Raw genomic sequence first — 20,747 nt, 5'->3', positions numbered from 1 at the left:
CTTAATCAGCTTCCCTGTCAGATCATTGCTGTGAAAAAGTCCATACAGTACAAGATTGACAATTAGTTTTGTTTAATAAATGAATTATTATTTTACAATAAATTATTTATAGAACAGCGAGTTAGAATTTATTTGGAATGTGTGCAAGAGAATCATTTTGCATCTAGAACACGGACATACACAGGGGAAGACAAGAGGGGGGGGGTGGTCATTTATTTCCAAAAAATTCAGTAGCATGGCAAAAGAATATATCATTGTCTTTGAATGTCTCAGAAAACTGAATGAAGTGAATGTGCAGTTGTGGTTTAGCCCTTCACACGTGTTGCCTACCCTACCGTTAGTTTTTTTTTTTTTTTTTGCAGCTGGAAGATGTACACACTTTGTCGCCCTTAGGAATAAAATAATTGATATATATTGCCGATACGGTGTCACAGTGCAATGCCGGTAGAGCGCTATAGAATATTCTGCAGATCTCATCTCCCCTTATGCAATCCTCTGTGTTATTTGCCACGTTCACATCTTGCAGTTGCTATGGCAAGTTGCAGCGGAAAAGCCCCAGCCCTCGCTGCGAATAATGATAATTTAAACTTATTAAACAGTGCGCATTATCATAATTAGGAGCTGGTTTCTCTATACATTCTCATACAGCAGATAATTGCCAGCAGCCATCAGGAGGAAGCTGCCTATTTATCAGAATTGTACAGAATGTTAATTGGCCAGGAATTTCACTTTTGTGTGGATGGGTCCTTCCTTAATTAACCATCAAGCCTTCCCTAGCTTCCCTTATCACAGTGCCAGATGGTTTCCGAGGGCCGCCAGCAAGGCTGGGTGTGAAAAGATGCTTTGGCCCAAAAGGAAAACTTGCCTTGGGCAACAGTTGGGTAGGGGCACCATGCTTTCTGTGAACATTCATGTTTTTGGTTTCCTGTTTTATTAACCATTTTGAGTAGAAAAGTAACATTGGATTGTCAATTTGTTATTTTTTTTATTCAGGGTGAAACTTGCTGGCCACTATCCACACCAGTTAGGTGGTCACACCCCCAACTGTTACCATCATTACTCCATTTCAAGTTGGCCAACAGTTTTTGGTACATCTTACCAACTCCCAATGTTCTGGTCATACAAAAAGATGAAAATCTGTATAATGGAGGTGGATACATTGGGTTCTAACCATCTTGAGTAGAGAGGCAACATTGGATTGTTTACTTATTGAGGGTGATCTTTTCTTGCCCCTATCCACACCAACCAACCTAATTGTGACCACCATCACTCCAACTGTTACCATCATCACTCCATTTCGAGTTGGCCAACAGTTTTTGGTACATCTTACCAACTCCCAAAGGTTCTTGTCATACAAAAAGGAGAAAATCTATTTAATGGAGGTGGATACATTGATTCTAACCATCTTGAGTAGAGGCAACATTGGATTGTTTACTTATTTAGGGCAATCTTCTCTTGCAACTATCCACACCAGCCAACCTAATTGTGACTACCATCACTCCATTTGGAGTTCGCAAACACCCCAATTGTTACCATCATCACTCCATTTCGAGTTGGCCAACAGTTTTCGGTACAGCTTACCAACTCCCAAGGTTCTTGTCATACAAAAAGATGAAAATCTATTTAATGGAGTTAGATACATTGGGTTCTAACCATCTTGAGTAGAGAGGCAACATTGGATTGTTTACTTATTCAGGGTGATCTTTTCTTGCCCCTATCCACACCAACTAACCTAATTGTGTAATTGTGACCACCATCACTCCATTTGGAGCTCGCCAACACCCCAACTGTTACCATCATCACTCCATTTCGAGTTGGCCAACAGTTTTTGGTACATCTTACCAAATCCCAAGGCTCTTGTCATACAAAAATGTGAAAATCTATTTAATGAAGGTGGATACATTGGTTCTAACCATCTTGAGTAGAGAGGCAACATTGAATTGTTTGTTTGTTTACTTATTCAGGGTGATCTTTTCTTGCCACAATCCACACCAACCAATCTAATTGCAACCACCATCACTCCATTTGGAGTTCGCCAACTGACCAAATCTCAATGTTCTTGGCAAATAAAAAGGTGAAAATCTCATAAAATGGGAGGTAGATACATTGGAGAGGCAACATTGGATTGTTCATTTACTCATTCAGGGGGAACATTGCTTACCACGGTCCACACCAACCAACCTAATTGTGACCACCATCACTACATTTGGAGTTTGCCAACTGACCAACTCTCAATGTTCTGGTCTTGAGTAGAGAGGCAACATTGGATTGTTCATTTACTCATTCAGGGTGAACATTGCTTGCCACAGTCCACACCAACCAACCCAATTGTGACCATCATCACTCCATTTAGAGTTGGCCATTGGCCAACTGTTTTTTGTCCATCTGACTAACTCCCAATGTTCTTGTCATACAAAAGGTGAAAATATCTTAAATGGAGGTAGATTCATTGGTTTCCACAATCTAGAGTAGAGAGGCAACAGTGGATTGTTCATTTACTTATTCAGGGTGAACCTTCCTGGCCATTTTCCACCCCAACCGAACTAACCGTGACCACCATTAGTCCGTTTGGAAATGGCCAACTGTTTTTTTTCCATATGACCAACTTCCAATGTTCTCTTCCTACAAAAGGTGAAAATCTCCCAAATGGAGGTGGATACCTTGGTCTCCAACATCTTGAGTAGAGAGGTAACACTGGATTGTTCGTTTACATATTCAGGGTGATCTTTGCTGGCTATTTTCCACCCCAACTGACCAAACTATGACCATCATCACTCCATTTGGAAATAGCCAACAGTTTTTGGCCCATATGGCCAACTTCCAATTTTTTTATCCTAAAAAAAAGGGTGAAAATCCCCCTTTAATAGGAGGTAAATACATTGCCCCGTTAGTACTGAAAGGCTGAATCACTTGGAATGCGTTCAAAGAGGATATCTTGGATGACGTAACTCGATGACATCTCAAGCATTGGCTTCCAACTGGCATAGCAAAGCTGGAAATGTTCTTTCCATGGAAAGAATTAGAATGGAATTTCGGAGGACCAGCCGTGTGTGGGAGGAACATAATGCCATCCGAAGACACGTCTGTGCAACTAGTACAAGTGCTCTTCAATATGTTACTTAGGCTTTTATTTAGTCATGCAGAGCCATGGTTTTCATTCTCCAGCACTAACCAATATTGTTGCTTCCAGCACATGGAAGGCAAAAATGAACCTGTTCAGTAAGAAACATAAAAGATGACATTACCGGCTTCTCTCTGAAATTCCAAATTGCCTGCTTGTCGTTCTAGCACAATGCTTTCGTAATCACTGACCTGGAACAAGCATGCAGCAAGGAAATTCAGAAGTCCCGATCTGAACAATTGTTCCTGGTCAATGAATAGGAAACTATCGATTGTGTCAGCAAGTTTAAAAGGTGGCCTATTTTTTCTTTAACAAGAACCTTCAACTAGTGGGATTCCAAGGTTTGGTCATCAATGAAAGGACAAACTTAAAAGACAATTCTACAGCCAATCATTAGGATCTCCAGGGTGATAATGACCTGGAACAAGCATGCAGCAAGTGAAAACAGAAGTTCTGATCTAAAAAAATGTTCTGGGTCAATGACTTTGATTGTGGCAGCAAGTTAACACAAGGTAGCCTATTTATTTCCTTAAAAATCATCTGGCAAAGAATCTTCAACTGGTAGGATTCCAGGGTTTGGTCATCTAGGAAAGGGCAGAACCAAGTATAATCATGCAACCAATTATTATGTTTTCTAAAGTGATAGTGACCTGGACCAAGCATGCAGAAAGTTAAATCAGAAGGATTGTATCAGCAAGTTAACAAAAGATGGCTTCTTTCTTTCTTTATGAGCCACCTGGCCAAGAACCTTTAATTGGTGGGATACAAGGGGTTGGTCATCAAGAAAAGGACAGAATAAGACAATTCTACAGCCAATCATTATGCTTTCCAAGATGGTAATTACCGGGAACAAGCATGCAGCCAGGGAAATCAAAAGTCTTATCTGAACAACTGTTCTGGGTCGAGGAGTAGGAAACTGAGGATTGTTTCAGTAAGTTCACAAAAGATGGCTTTAATTGGTGGGACTGCTGACCAAGAACCAAGAACCTTTAATTGGTAGGATTCCAAGGGTTGATCATCAAGAAAAAGGACAGAATAAAGCCCCGTACAACAGATTGTTGGCCAACCGATCGGCCGTCTTTTGCCCAGTGTTGTTTGTTGGTTGAAATGTGCTCTAGACTTGCACTGGACTTTTGTTGGCCAACAAAAACCAACTTCAGAAGTGATGTCATGTGATGGTTGACTTTCCCTGTGTTTTTTCTTCTCTGAGCATGCCCAGTCTTGCTCATCTGATTTTTGTCTGCCGAAATCTGTACTGACTGAGGAACAATCGGCCGTTCTTTGTTGGCCAACAAAAATTTTATAGCATGCACACCAGATTTTATTCGGCTGAAAATTTGCAGTTGGTTGTCGGAGGCATCATACTAACAAGCCTACAATCAGCAGATAGGACGTTGGCCGACAATTTACGGCCAACAATCTGTGCGTGTGTACGGGGCTTAAGACAACTCTACAGCCAATCATTATGCTTTCTAAGGTGGCAATGAGGGCATAGAAGAACCATTTGTTGGCTATCTACTCCCTATCAAGTCCTTCTATACAGCTTATCAATGTTTTGCTACCGATGACCAGATAATTATTATAGATTCCCCCTATCCTTGCCCCACATCAACATTTTTTTCATTGAAAAGTCTTGTTCCTCAACCGTTGGCAAACTTCATTATCACACTCGCTGGAGGAACATTATGAATTAGATTTCTTGATAGAAACCCCGCTGAGACCTTGTCATCTCTTTGTAGAAGACATGGTGTTAATGACAGGAGTTACTTATCTTCAACCTGTTAAAAAATGCAACAGCCATTTATTTTTGTGTGAACAAGGCTAGCCTGTCAGATCTGTTTTGAAGAAGCATTAATGGATTGGCACGGCTCTAAATCCCATGAGTAAAGTTAATAAAATAGAAGAATGCTGGGGACCACAGATGTGCCCTAGCAGGCGAAAAAAAAAGGAGGTGAAAATACAGGGCAACAAATTGGGATGGTCTTGGCCTTGATAGATATTTTGGAATTAATCTCTAAAGAGAATAAAAAGCTTCTAAAAAATAAAATAAATAATATATATATATAAAATGATAAAATATATTAAATGAATAATAATATAAAAAATAGAAGAAATAAAATATTAATATATATATATATATATATATATATATATATATATATATATATATATATATAAATAATAATAATAATAATAATAATAATAATAAAGTCTAGCAGGCTATTACAAGAGAGTTCAGGGACAAGGGAACGTAAAGCTTATAAAAAAAAAAGAAAAGGAAAGCTTAAATAATTGTAGAGCTTACGTTGAAAAATTAAGCAACCATTGACTAGAAAGTCCACAGAAATACCATCAAGTAGAGAGCATCAAATTATATGGTGGATTAAACACTGGGTTTTTGTCATCTAAGGATCAAAATGAGTGGAGCAACAAAATGCAGCTTATCTCACAAATTGGCAAAGCAATGACTTTGAAGTAATGAAAAAGGACTTGCAATGAGAGGAACAGTGCTGGCCAATCATGGGTAAGGTTAGACAAATCCTCATAAGCCAGATAGAGAACAAATCTCAGGAGCCTAACAGCCAAATTAGTTTGAGCTTTAATTTCAGTCAGTGGAGGCAAATACCTTTGGTGCATGGTGTCTTCAGATTGCTTCTTGGCTCCTGATTTGGACTGACTGGCTTTTGAGTCAAGTTAAGTAAAAAAAAATAAATAAATAAATTGTCCAGCCTTGGTTATGGATGATAGATTGGGTACTAAAACTCTAGTCCAGTCTTTCTCAACCTTTTTTCCCCAGAGGAACCCCTAATACAATTTTCAGTTCTTGGGGAGCTCTTACTAAAACCCACTCATCTGGGATGAATAGGAAAAATGCCCCCTACGTCAATGGTCAGTAGGAGGATTAAACCCCCTCAGTTGCGGTTAGAACTCCACCCTTACAGGCTGGCTCTACAAAATGGCATTGGCCCTGGAACTATGGAGGCACCATTAAATAGAAGGTCAGAAAGCAAAAGCTCAAGGAACCCCTAGCAGTAGCTGAAGGAACCCTAGGGTTCCACAGAACCCTGGTTCAGAATCCCTGCTCTAGTCAAACCACAAAACATCAACTTTGACGTCAACTGACCAACGTACCTGTGTATGTTCATTTCCCGAGGTGGGCGTCTTGCTTTGTCGTAAGCCACTTTAGCAACAACTCCCACGATAAAGATGAAGGTGATAACCCCACAGGTGATGTAGACGGTGGTGTTGGTTTTGTCGTTGAGCGGGTCGTAAGCGTCCACCTCCACCATAACATTGTTTGGTCTGGTGGTCACAACCCAGATCCACTTCTTGCAAGCGATCTGATCCAGTCTTTTGCTTCGCTGTTCACAGCAGTACCGTAAAGAACATGTCCCGCAGCAGTACGGATGGGTGGTGTGGTTACAGTCAAACTCTTTGTCCCACTGCCCACTGACGTCATAATAGCCTAAACATCTGTCATATGGCAGTGCGACAGGTATCTTCACCTTCCTGGTGGTGACCGGTAGGGGCACAGCCGTCGTGTTGAGTTCCTTCACTTTGGGGGGGTTTTGCTTTTTGGCTGGACCTTGAGTTTTGTTACCTTTTGCCTTTGCCGCGGCTTGGCATTGATAAACGAGGCCAAGGGGATCTAAGTAGACCACCAAAAGAAGTATGTGTTGCCACCTCATGTTTAATTAATATCCAACCTTGAACCTTGGCAAGAAGGCGAGGCAGCAGATGTCCTTTCGGAGGTGTAGGGGCAATCTTTCAGTGTCTTTTTATTTCCACATTAAGCGTCCCCTCCAACCTGACATTGTCCCTAATTTCATCCCTTCCACCTTCATTCGGCCATTCCAGTTGGGTTGACGGCCAGCAAAGTCTCACAAGTTGCCCCGGCAGGCGTGCTCTTCAGATTGTCAAACTGCAGCTGGACTTCTGGATACATCCCAGAGAGCGATTTTCACATGAGCCAGAGCCACCGACCACCCGATGGTCCTCTCAATGTATCATGTACGAGGCAATTCCCTGGAGACAAAAAACAAACACCTTTGAGCTGTGATGGATATAGAGCACCCCCCTTCGAGCAGGCAGAGGGGCAAGCCAAACATTAGGCAACCAATGGTGCCTTGTTGCATGTATGGTCCAGGTTAACCGCTAGCTTGGTCTCTTGGTATTAATTCAAAGAAGGGGGCATCCTATTGATTTTCAAAGCTTTCTTTTCCTCCTTTGTCAGTGTGTAAAAAGGGACGGGAGAATTTATTGTAGACGGCAGAGCTTTGCATCCCCTGGAGAAGGCGTTCAGAAGGCTCGAGCAGCAGCTACAGGAAATTTTTTCCTGCCCAGACTCAAGTCCCAGTCCACTTATCTGAACACACTGACAAGCTGTCAATACGGCTATTTCTAAAAGACTATACTCTAGGAAGCATTTTTTTTTTTTTTGAATCTCCACTGTCAACCCCCTCTCCCCCCCCCCCCCCAAATCACCTCCATCCTCTGCTTTCCACAGCACAATTCTTACATCATTAGACTCCTAACTCATATATCCTTATCCCCGAGACCCCAGCTGCACAGCGCGCATCTGCCTCGCTACAAAGCCACGGATCTTCTAATCCCTGGAAATAAGAAGGCGCATTTTAAAGGAGAAACCAAAAAAAAAAAAAAATAAAAAAAAGAAATAAAAAAAAAAAAAAGGAAATTGGGGAAAAGCAAGAAGACAATTTCTAAGCAAAACCAAAAAAAAAGGGTGGTTGCGATGCTAAGAGGTGGATGGACTCTACTCACCCTCGTTCCTCTTACTGCAGATGTTGGGAGCTGCTGCTAAATGGATAGAGCGGCTCCTGACTGCACTACTAAGACAAGAGGAGGGGGATGATCCCATTGTAAGTCCGCCCACATCCATCGGAGGGCTCAGGCTTAGCTCTGCATCATGCTAGAACAGGCATCACCGGGGTGCTTGTTAAAGGGCATGCTTACCCTGGGACATGGGAGGATGGAGAACGTTCAGCGATGGATGGAGAAGGGAACCGTTCTTGGTGGCCTCTTCAATCGTTGGGAGGAGGGGGGGGTTGGTTAGGTTTAGGCTTATGTAAGCACAGGCAACGAGGTGGGGGGGGGGGGAAATAATTTTGCCTTTTATGTTGGAATTAGCAGAAAGCACAGATGTGAAGGCATGGATCCATTCCAGCCTGTGCATGGAGGCGGATGTATCCCAGCCTGATGATTTCTCTTTGCAGGAAAAAAAAAAAATCCAAACTCTTTAGAGGGAACGTTCTGAAGGGCTCCCCCTCCCGTACATGTCACAGCTCATGGCATCTGCAGGCACAGGAGGAAGCTGGGCTGCAGCCATAAATGGGGCTGGGGCACAGAGCTGGCAATCTAATGCCAACCATGGATTTAGAATTTTTTTAGGGAGGATTGGTGATTGTAAGCTCCATGAGCAGAGCCCTCCTTTTCCTTCTGTATTGAACTGTATTCAAACCGTACCGTCTCCCTTTATACTCACCGGCCACTTTATTAGGTACACCTGTTCAATTGCTTGGTAACACAAATTGCTAATCAGCAGCATGGCAGCAAGTCAATGCATTTAGGCATCTGGATGTGGTGAAGACGACGCGCTGAAGTTCAAACCGAGCATCAGAATGGGGAAGAAAGGGGATTTAAGTGACTTTGAACGTGGCATGGTTGTTGGTGCCAGACCACATATCCACTCTTTCTGGTCAATCTTTTTTCTTTGTTGCTCATCTGACACTTTTTCTCATGCAATTGGTTAAATCATTTTGCATATTCTATTTGTTTCCTCACCAATGACTGTATAATCATCTTTAACCACTTAACCCCCGGAAGATTTTACCCCCATTCCGACCAGGGGGTATTTTGCGATTCGGCACTGTGTGACTTTAACGGACAATTGCGCAGTCGTGCGACGCTGTACCTAAAAAAAGGTCGTCCTTTTTTTCCCCACGAACAGAGCTTTATTTTGGTGGTATTTGATCCCCTGTGCGATTTTTTGATCATGCGAAATAAGCAAAAAAAAAAAAAAAAAAAGAGCGAAAATTTTGCAAAAATAACAATATTTTTCACATTTTTTAATATGAAATTCCCCCCCAAAAAAATGTAAAAATCTAAATTTTTTAACATTTTTGGCCAATTTGTCTTCTGCTACATATGCTTGGTAAAAAAAAAAAAAAAAAAAAAAAAAAAAAAAAAAAAAAAAAAAATCACAATAAGCGTATTTTGATTTGGTTTGCGCAAAAGTTATTGCGTTTACTAAGGGAAAGATTTTTGTCATTTTTGTTGTTTTTTTTTTTTAACGAGTAATGGCGGCGATCTGCGTTTTTTTTTTTTTTGCGGGACTGCGACATTGCGGCGGACAGATCGGACCCTTGACTGACATTTTTGACACTTTTGGGGGTACCAGTGACATTTCTACAGTAATCAGTGCTATAAATATGCACTGTTACTGTAAAAATGACACTGGCAGGGAAGGGGTTAATTTTATTGGGGAAGGAGGGGTTAAGTATGTCCCTGGGGGCGTGTTTCTAACTGTCATTTGACATGGCTATGGTGTAAGAACAGAGATCAACGGTCCTACATAGTAGAACCGTTTGATCTCCATTTTTACACAGGGGAGAATGACAGGCGGCTTTGTTTACATTAGCCGCCTGCTTTTCTCCCTTCACGGAGCACGATCGCGAGTGACTGGCGGACATCGGGTCCGCCGGTCACACGCACTGACTTCTTAGGGAACGAGCTGGGGTGGGCACGCGCCTCTGCGGGCGTGCGCTCGCCCGCTATTGGCTCACAAGCCAGTGACAGGCTAGTGACGTACCCATACGTCACTTTGCCTGGCCTGACCGCCGCAGTATATGTACTTGCGGCGGTTGGCAACCGGTTAATATGGTTTCCCAGTCCATTACCCTATAATTAATATACTTTTGTCAACCCTTTTTAATTTATAGAGGCTTGGACATTATTCCCTGCTCTCTTTATGGGACAATACACATCTGCTGCTGACTTAAGCCCGGTCCAGTGCTCAGCATTTTGGAGACATATGGCTCTTTGTCATATCTGACTTGGGCCAGTTCACTTCATGTGGCTCTCACCTCAGGGCCCTGTCACTGTCAATGGACATACCTATTATTTTAAGCAATTGGTAAGCAAAATTTAATGTATACCTACTATATATGGGAGCTGTTGCCACTATACATATATGGTTTGTCCGTGGTTATTGATCCCTGTAATGTTTAACCAATTGACTCTATTGTCTTACTGTTTAGAACCACAAAACAGGCCACCAATACCATTGGTCCCTGAAGAAGCCAACTATATCGACGAAACATGTAGGACCTTGCTGACCTTTTCCTATGTGGATTATTGGTTCTTATATATTTTGTATTTGGCGATTTTTATTTTTTGATGTATATTTTGCATTAGTGCTTTTAACACTTTGTTATAGGATTTTCAAATAAAATTGATATTTTATCTTATATTGGGCCAAATTCTACATAGGTCTTCCACCATATGTCTCTGCCTTCAAAGTCCCAATCCATTTGGTGGGGTCATGCATGCACATCTTCTTTCTAGCCTCTGAGCATGATTGAGATTGGTGGCATCCCCATACCCAATTTGTTCTATATTTGTCTAGGGATGTGGCAGTGACAGGTGGCTCTATGTGAACCAGTGTTTGCTGTACCTTTTCCACTTTATTAGGTACACCTGTTCCATTGCTTGGTAACACAAATTGCTAATCAGCCAATCACATGGCAGCAACTCAATGCATTTAGGCATCTAGACGTTGTGAAGACGACGTGCTGAAGTTCAAACTGAGCAACAGAATGGGAAAGAAAGGGGATTTAGGTGACTTTGAGCGTGGCATGGTTGTTGGTGCCAGACGGGTTGGTCCGAGTATTTCAAAAACTGCTGATCTACTGGGATTTTCACACACAACCATCTCTCGGGTTTACAGAGAATGATCTCAAAAAGAGAAAATATCCAGTGAGTGGCAGTTGTGTGGAGGGGAGGAAAATGCCTTGTTGATGTCAGAGGTCATGGGCAGACTGGTTCCAGATGATAGAAAGGCAACAGTAACTCAAATATTCTGTTTTAATTTTCTGTTTTTTGATTTATGATACATTATACTAGTTGTACATTGCACACAGAGCAGTGCCAAAACCTAATTTTTTCATAGATTTTAACACAACTTGTGACAGGTCACTATACTCCAATGGCCTCCACACTCACCATATCCAGTCACTGTCCTCCACACTCACCATATCCAGTCACTGTACTCCAATGGCCTCCACACTCACCATATCCAGTCACTGTACTCCAATGGCCTCCACACTCACCATATCCAGTCACTGTACTCCAATGGCCTCCACACTCACCATATCCAGTCACTGTACTCCAATGGACTCCACACTCACCATATCCAGTCACTGTCCTCCAATTGCCTCCACACTCACCATATCCAGTCACTGTCCTCCAATGGCCTCCACACTCACCATATCCAGTCACTGTACTCCAATGGCCTCCACACTCACCATATCCAGTCACTGTCCTCCAATTGCCTCCACACTCACCATATCCAGTCACTGTCCTCCAATGGCCTCCACACTCACCATATCCAGTCACTGTACTTCAATGGCCTCCACACTCACCATAACCAGTCACTGTACTCCAATGGACTCCACACATCTCATCCAATAGAGCACCTTTGGGAGTTGTACATTGCACACAGAGCAGTGCCTAAACCCAATTTTTTCATAGATTTTAACACAAATTGTGACAGGTCACTGTACTCCAATGGACTCCACACTCACCATATCCAGTCACTGTCCTCCAATGGCCTCCACACTCACCATATCCAGTCACTGTACTCCAATGGCCTCCACACTCACCATATCCAGTCACTGTACTCCAATGGCCTCCACACTCACCATATCCAGTCACTGTCCTCCAATGGCCTCCACACTCACCATATCCAGTCACTGTACTCCAATGGACTCCACACTCACCATATCCAGTCACTGTACTCCAATGGACTCCACACTCACCATATCCAGTCACTGTACTCCAATGGCCTCCACACTCACCATATCCGGTCACTGTCCTCTAATGGCCTCCACACTCACCATATCCAGTCACTGTCCTCCAATGGCCTCCACACTCACCATATCCAGTCACTGTCCTCCAATGGCCTCCACACTCACCATATCCAGTCACTGTCCTCCAATGGCCTCCACACTCACCATATCCAGTCACTGTACTCCAATGGCCTCCACACTCACCATATCCAGTCACTGTCCTCCAATGGTCTCCACACTCACCATATCCAGTCACTGTCCTCTAATGGCCTCCACACTCACCATATCCAGTCACTGTACTCCAATGGCCTCCACACTCACCATATCCAGTCACTGTCCTCTAATGGCCTCCACACTCACCATATCCAGTCACTGTCCTCCAATTGCCTCCACACTCACCATATCCAGTCACTGTCCTCCAATGGCCTCCACACTCACCATATCCAGTCACTGTCCTCCAATGGCCTCCACACTCACCATATCCAGTCACTGTACTCCAATGGACTCCATACTCACCATATCCAGTCACTGTCCTCCAATGGCCTCCACACTCACCATATCCAGTCACTGTCCTCTAATGGCCTCCACACTCACCATATCCAGTCACTGTCCTCCAATTGCCTCCACACTCACCATATCCAGTCACTGTCCTCCAATGGCCTCCACACTCACCATATCCGGTCACTGTCCTCCACACTCACCATATCCAGTCACTGTCCTCCAATGGCCTCCACACTCACTATATCCAGTCACTGTACTCCAATGGACTCCATACTCAACATATCCAGTCACTGTACTCCAATGGCCTCCACACTCACCATATCCAGTCACTGTCCTCTAATGGCCTCCACACTCACCAGGTCAGGTCACTGTACTCCAATGGCCTCCACACTCACCATATCCAGTCACTGTCCTCCAATGGCCTCTACACTCACCATATCCAGTCACTGTCCTCTAATGGCCTCCACACTCACCATATCCAGTCACTGTACTCCAATGGCCTCCACACTCACCATATCCAGTCCCTGTCCTCTAATGGCCTCCACACTCACCATATGGCCTCTCCTTTTGTCCAATCGGGAAACGGGTCTCAGGACCCACTTCCTGATTGGCTGGGAGGAGAATCAGTATGATAATAGCGAATATTCATTCGCTATTGTCACACAACTGCGCCCCGAGCCCACCCCTTTTTTTTAAGCCTATTAACGCCTCTGACTCAAATCACATGCTTAAAAAAAAAAAACCCCAGTGGAATCCATGCGTCCGGCGCCCTGCATGTAGATTAGGGGGCCGGACGCATGGATAGGGGGGGGCGGCGCCCCTGCACCCCCAATGGACGGGCCGCCACTGGTGGGGTGGGAGGGTTTTAAAGGGGCATTAGCCACTTCTGGACTGAAAGGTTTTCCCCCTTAATGACCAGGCCATCTTTTTGCGATTCGGCATTGCGTTACTTTAAATGACAATTGCGCATTCGTGCGATGCTGCACCCAAAAAAAATGTATGTCAGTTTTTCCCACAAATAGAGCTTTTTTTGGTGGTATTTGATTACCTCTGCGATTTTTATTTTTTGCGCTATAAAAAAAAAAAATATTTTTCAATTTCTGCTATATAACATTCCCAATAAAAAAAAAAAAAAAATTAACCACATGCCGACCGCCGCACGACTATCTACGTCGGCGGTCAGCCCCTCACAGGCAAACTAACGTAGGTCTACGTTGCTTGCTTGTGAGGGTCTAGGGAGCGAGCGCGCGCTCCCGCTCCCGCGTGGTCACGGACCCCCCCGCGCGTGTGACCGGCGGACCCGATGTCCGCCGGTCACTCGGCGATCGGCGGGGGAGAGGGAGAATGTCAGGCAGCTTGTGTAAACAAGCCACCTGTCATTCTCCTTGCTGTTAGGATACTGATCACTCGGATCTAGTATGTAGATCCGTTGATCAGTGTCCATACAGCTCAAGCCCCAGCCAATCACAGTTAGAATCACGCCCCTAAGGACACACACAGCCCCTCCCTCCCAAATAAAGTTAACCCCTTCACTACCAGTGTATTTTTACAGTAACAGTGCATATATATAGCACTGATTACTGTAGAAATGTCACTGGTAACCCCAAAAGTGTCAAAAATGTCAGTCAAGGGTCCATCTGTCCGCCCCAATGTCGCAGTACCGCAAAAAAAAAAAAAAAAAAAAAAAAAAAAAAAAAAAAAAAAAAAAAAAATCGCAGATCGCCGCCATTACACGTTAAAAAAAAAAAAACAACAAAAATGACAGAAATCTTTCCCTTTGTTAGTAAACGCGATAACTTTTGCGCAAACCAATCAAAATACGCTTTTTGCGATTTTTTTTTTACCAAACATAGGTAGCATAAAACAAATTGGCCGAAAAAGTAAAAAAATTTTGATTTTTACATTTTTTTTTTGGGGAATTTCATATAAAAAAATGTGAAAAATATTGCTATTTTTGCAAAATTGACGCTCTTTTTTTGTTTATAGCGCGTGATCAAAAAAATCGCACAGGTGATCAAATACCACCAAAAGAAAGCTCTGTTTGTGGGAAAAAAAGGACGCCAAATTCGTTTAGGTACAGCGTCGCACGACCGCGCAATTGTCCGTTAAAGTCACGCAGTGCCGAATCGCAAAATACCCCCTGGTCGGAATGGGGGTAAAATCTTCCGGGGCTTAAGTGGTTAAAAATATATATTTTTTTATCATTTTAGGCCAATTAATATTCTGCTACTAAATTTGCACCGAATCCACTCTCAATTCACACAGAACCCATATTTTAGCCCCGGTTCACATTTATGCGATGCGGAAAATGCAGCGAATTTCCCGCACTGCATTGCAGTCGCACGGCGTCCATGCGATCTGCTGCGGGTGTCAATGTTCGATTAACAAGACCCCAAAACAAATCGCAAAACGCAGTGAGATTGCCAGAATCGCATCAAATGTGTGCACAATTTTGGTGTGGATGCGATTTGAGCCACACAAAATAGATTGCTCAAATTGCACTGCACAGACATCGCATGTGATGTGCACAGGAATGTGACGCGATTCCTGTGCGAATCACATGTGGTGTCTGCATCGCACCAGTGTGAACCTAAGCTTAACCGGAACAAATTTGCACTGCATATATGTGAACGGCCTTCATTGGAAATAATTCTTTTTTTTAGATGACATGCAAATCTATGCTTTTCAGATCGCATCTGATTCGGTTCGGTTCACATCTGTGTGTTTTTTTAATGCTTTTTTCAGAAATGCATTTTTGCTTTTTTTCCAGGCGCTGCGTTTTTGGAAAGGGTCAGGGACTTTAATCGGTTCCCGACCGGCTGCCGCCTTTTTACTGCGGGAGGGTGGCTCTCCTGCGCGAATCAACCTAGGTCTACATCGGTCGCGAGCAAGCAGCCAGGGGGGGGGGGGGGGGGGGGGGTGGGGGGGGGTTTTGGAGCATGCATCGGTGGCGGCGCGCCCCCGCCCCCACTCGGCAGCGGGGAAGCCGATGCACGGGAGAGGTGGCTCCGATTGCTGCCTGACACCCGCGATCGCTCCCCGCTGAGAGAGAAGAACGGTCGGATGTTGTAAACACAGCTGACCGTCCTTCTCCCTGGAATGATCACAGAGCGCCTGTGATCCTTCTATATAGGATCACATGTCTCTATGGTCATTTCAGAAGCCCCTCCCCCTCACAGTTAGAATCACTCCCCTAGGCTCACATTTAAACCCTTGATCACCTACAATGTTAACCCCTTCCCTGTCATTATTACAGTAACAGTGCATATTTTTTTAGCACAGATTACTTTAGTAATGTCACTGGTCCCCCCAAAAGTGTCAAAAATGTCAGTTAGGGGTCCGATCTGTCCGCTGCAATGTTGCAGTAAAAATGGGGGGGGGGGGGGGTAGACTCCCAGGAATTGCCGCTGGGTAGGGGTTCCTGATTGATGGCAGGAAAAATAGTTAAGACCCCTCGCAAAGTCCCAGTCCCGCTAAAAATCGCAAATCGCCGTCATTACTAGTTAAAAAAAAAAAAAAAAAAAAAGAAATCTTTCCCGCTGCAGCAGGGAGCTGTTCAGTGTCAGACATTTGTGAACACCATAACAAAAAAATAATAAAAATAATATAATAAATATCAGGCACCAGGATGCACATGACTGTCATCTTCAACTACTTGCCGCCTGCCCACCGTCAAGTGACAGCGGGGCAGCTCTCGGTCTGGGAGGACGTCGCATATGACGGCACCCCAGAACGGGGGAGCACGTGGCGATCTCGGCCGTGGCATGCTCCTAGGATACGGCGCGATCCCGATCTTGGTAAAGAGCCAATGATGTGGCTCTTTACCCATGTAAAGATCGGCTGTGTCCAATCACTGTGAACAGACTCCTAATTGCATTACTTTAATGCACAATACAAAATGTGATATATTGTGGTTGCAATCAGTTTGGCAACAATAAATTGTATAAATATTAATAAATAATATAAAATTATTATTATTATTATTATTAATATTTTAAATAAATGTATAAAATGTATTAATAAATTCATATTATTAAGTTTTATTATTTTTAGGTCTTATCTTATATTATTAATAATAATAACAATACTTAAATTATTAATAATAATAATAATAATAATAATAATAATAATAATATGAATGGATTTATTATTAATAATATTAATAATACATTTAACACATAATACATTAAAATATTATAAATAATAATAATACTTACATAAAACGAATAATAATACATTTTATAAGCACATAAATTAAAATATTATAAATAATAATAATAATTATACATTTGATAAACAATAATAATTAAAATATAAATATTATTATTATTATAATAATTATACATTTGATAAACACAATAATAATTAAAATATAATTATTATTATATTATTATTATTATTATTATTAATACATTTTATAAACCCATAATAATAAAATATTATAAATAATAATAATAATAATAATAATAATAATAATAATACTTAAATAAAACTTATAATAATACATTTTATAAACACAATAACAATAATAATAAATACAAATATAAATGATAATAATAATAATAATAATAATAATAATAATACTGCAACACGCCAGTGCACCGCACCGCACCCAACAGATACAAAACAGCAATGCATTGAGAAAAATTCTACAAGTACACAGAACTCATTCACTCCATGTCTGTTGAGCTGCATTGATTTGCGCTACCAAACGCAAGGACGCATGCTCCCTGTTCACACCATGCAGGTGTGTTGCAATAAAATTGCTGCAGGTACATTAAATCTTGCAACATGTAACCTGAACAACCAGCTTAACCTCAACACACATGGAAAGCGCTGCAGCGTCATGAATCTGACCTGTTATAACCCTCCATTGTAGCTGCGCAGAAACAAGCTCCTCCCATTTAGGGTGGAGCAGTGAGGACTCACCTTTTACGCGGTCAGCCAGGATTGGAAAATCTCCATCCCAACCGATCTCCTCCTGTGTCTGGGCCTTCTGGCATCTTCCATTACCTCCACACTCTGCTGGCTGCAGATTCATACTGGCCCAGCTGGGGCAATCAGGGCCAGGGGGAGGCAAAACCTGGACTGGTGGAAGGACAGACACAACCGGATCCACCAACCCAATTTTATTACTGGGGCAAACAACGCAGCCCCGGACCGGCCTCGGCGCCTCTTTATTGTCTTTCTGTATTTGTAAATCAGCCCCAAAGTGCCACCATTAATAAAGCTGTATTAAAACCAGACACCTCATATATTGCAGCTCACCAATCATTAGATGTGGCGGCTGCATTAGTCTTCTTTTTTTTTTAGGCTTTTTTCCCCTCTGTTTTCATCTGGTGATCTGGCCAGTAGCACACCTCCTGTATCAGAGCGTCATCACTCTGCATGAAGGAGCACAGGGGGCACAGCAGAGAGCAGCAATGACAGTCTAGGGGGGGAGGGGAGTGTTCTATAGACTAGCAGGTTTAGATACACTAACACATTGAGGGCAAGCTCCAGCTCACACTTTATAATCAGTTACAGTTTAGTTTGTTTTGGGATAAAGGTTTTACATGCATAAATAAAAGCTGATCATTATAAGCACCCCTGTCAGTGGTAAATGGTTTGTCTCAGCCCTCTAACAGTTACATCTGCAGGACAGCTTGTTCTGTTAAAAAACAAGGAAGGAAGAAAGGAAGCAAAAGAGGAAGGAAGAAAAGAAAGTAAGGAAAGAAAGAAAGGAAGGAAGGAAGGAAGGAAGGAAGGAAGGAAGGAAGCGAGAAAGCAAGGAAAGAAGGAAGGAAGGAAAGAAAGAAAGGAAGGAAGGAATGGAGAAAGGAAGGAAAGAATGAAGGAAGGAAAGAAAAGAAAGAAGGAAAGAAAGAAGGAAAGAAGGAAAGAAGGAAGGAAAGAAAAAGAAAGAAAGAAAGAAAGAAAGAAAGAAAGAAAGAAAGAAAGAAAGAAAGAAAGAAAGAAAGAAAGAAAGAAAGAAAGAAAGAAAGAAAGAAAGAAAGAAAGAAAGAAAGAAAGAAAGAAAGGAAGGAAGGAAGGAAGGAAGAAAAGAAGGAAGGAAGGAATGGAGGAAGGGAAAGGAAGGAAGTATGAAGGGAAGGAAGGGAGGTAGGGAGAAAGGAAACAAGAAAGGAAGGAAGAAAGAAAAAATGAAGGGAGAATTGAAGGAAAGGAGGAAGAAAGGAAATAAGGGGAAAGGAAGTAAGGAAGGGAGAAAAGAAGGGAGGAAGGCAGAAATGAAGGAGGAAAGGAAGGAGAGGAGAAGGAAAGGAGGAAGGAAGGGAGAAAAGAAGGCAGTGAGGAAGGAAGGCAGGAAGGAAGGGCGAAAGAAAGGAAGGAATTGAGGAAAGGATAAAAGAAGTAAAAAAAGGGAGAAAAGAAGGGAGGGAGGAAGGCAGGAAGGAAGGAGGAAAGGAAGGAAGGGAGAAGGAAAGAAAAAGAGGAAGGAAGAGAGAAAAGAAGGGATCGAGGAAGGAAGGCAGGAAGGAAGGGGAAAGGAAGGAAGGCAGAAGGAAAGAAGGGGGAAAGGAAGGAAGGCAGAAGGAAAGAAGGGGGAAAGGAAGGAAGGCAGGAAGGAAGGGGGAAAGGAAGGAAGGCAGGAAGGAAGGGGGAAAAGAAGGAAGGAAGGAAGGAAGGAAGGAAGGAAGGAAGGAAGGAAGGAAGGAAGGAAGGAAGGAAGGAAGGGAGAAAAGAAGTGAAGGAGGAAGGCAGGAAGGAAGGAGGAAAGGAAGGAAAGGAGAAGGGAAGGAAAGGAGGAAGAAAGGGAGAAAAGAAGGGATCGAGGAAGGAAGGCAGGAAGGAAGGTGGGAAAGGAAGGAAGACAGGAAGGAAGGGGGAAAGGAAGGAAGGAAGGGAGAAAAGAAGGAAGGAAGGGAGAAAAGAAGGGGAGTGGGAGGGAGGAAGGCAGGAAGGAAGGGAGAAAAGAAGGGATTGAGGAAGGAAGGAAGGGAGGAAGGAAAGAAGGAATGATGGAAGGAAGGAAGGAAGAAAGGAAGGGAAAAAGGAAGGAAGGAAGGAAGTGAGGAAGGAAGGAAGTAAAGGAAAGGAAGGAAGGAAGGAAGGAAGGAAGGAAGGAAGGAAGGAAGGAAGGAAGGAAGGAAGGAAGGCAAGGGAGAAAAGAAGGGAAGGAAGGGAGAAAAGAAGGGGAGTGGGAGGAGGAAGGCAGGAAGGAAGGGAGAAAAGAAGGGATTGAGGAAGGAAGGAAGGGAGGAAGGAAAGAAGGAATGATGGATGGAAGGAAGGAAGGAAGGAAGAAAGGAAGGGAAAAAGGAAGGAAGGAGAGGGGAGGAAGGAAGTAAAGGAAAGGAAGGAGGTAAGGAAGGAAGGAAGGAAGGAAGGAAGGAAGGAAGGGAAGGAAGGAAGGACCGCAATAAATAAATGTTTGCTTTTGTAACTACTTTACCAGGAAAACATAAAGTGGAGCTCCAGACAAAACGTTTGTATTTTGTAGTTTTGGATGGAGTGTGGAAAGGGGAGGAGTTCTGTAGGCCAGTTTAATGCCATCCCCCACAGCTTCTTATACTACAGGAGTTTTCCCCTCCCATTTTCAACTGCTGAGAATGATGGGACTGTGGGGCACAGGTGCACTTAAAAACTTCAAAAATGCATGTCACGTTTTTAATGCGTTCCGTTAAAAATTTAACGCAATGCATATATGACTTAGATGTGTTTTGCACACTTTTTTTTATCTTTAGTCACCTGCGAAAAAAATTGACACATGACTAAAAAAAACGCACCAAAAATGCACTGCGATGCGACTAAAAACGCAGCCTACGTGGAGCGCAGCGACGTGAACAGATGGACAGAATTTAAAGGGTGCTATTGTTCGTGTGCTTTTGTCACCCTGGAAAAGTGCCTTTTAGCACAGCAAAGGCACACCAGCGTGTCTTCGTTCACACAGATGGCAACGATAAAAATGTGAATTAACTGCCTATTTTTAATGCCCCCTCCAAGTGCCTACCCACAAATGAACATGGCCCCTGGTCAGATTTGTTCACATTGTCGTGGCCACGATGTCTCACTTCATGATGTGGTGCATTTAAGTT

The 20,747-nt window shown here is 42.9% G+C and overlaps 1 protein-coding gene across 6 annotated transcripts in view; it reads right to left on the bottom strand.

The window, feature by feature from the left end:
* SHISA6 (shisa family member 6) overlaps nucleotides 1-6,875 on the bottom strand; it is a 342,371-nt gene extending 335,496 nt beyond the window's left edge. For all 6 annotated transcript variants that reach the window (XM_082271224.1, XM_082271225.1, XM_082271227.1 and 3 more), the window contains exon 1: nucleotides 6,254-6,875. In XM_082271224.1, the coding sequence (XP_082127350.1) occupies nucleotides 6,254-6,810 (557 nt within the window). In that variant the 5' untranslated portion in view covers nucleotides 6,811-6,875. The remainder of the gene's footprint in view (nucleotides 1-6,253) is intronic.
* Nucleotides 6,876-20,747: the final 13,872 nt, after the last annotated feature.

The sequence above is a fragment of the Pelophylax lessonae genome, assembly GCF_965119305.1.
Source record: "Pelophylax lessonae genome assembly, chromosome: 11".
In the NCBI taxonomy this organism is placed as follows: Eukaryota; Metazoa; Chordata; class Amphibia; order Anura; family Ranidae; genus Pelophylax; species Pelophylax lessonae.
The sequence above is the reverse complement of the archived record's forward strand: the minus strand, read 5'-3'. Positions and strand labels throughout refer to the sequence as shown.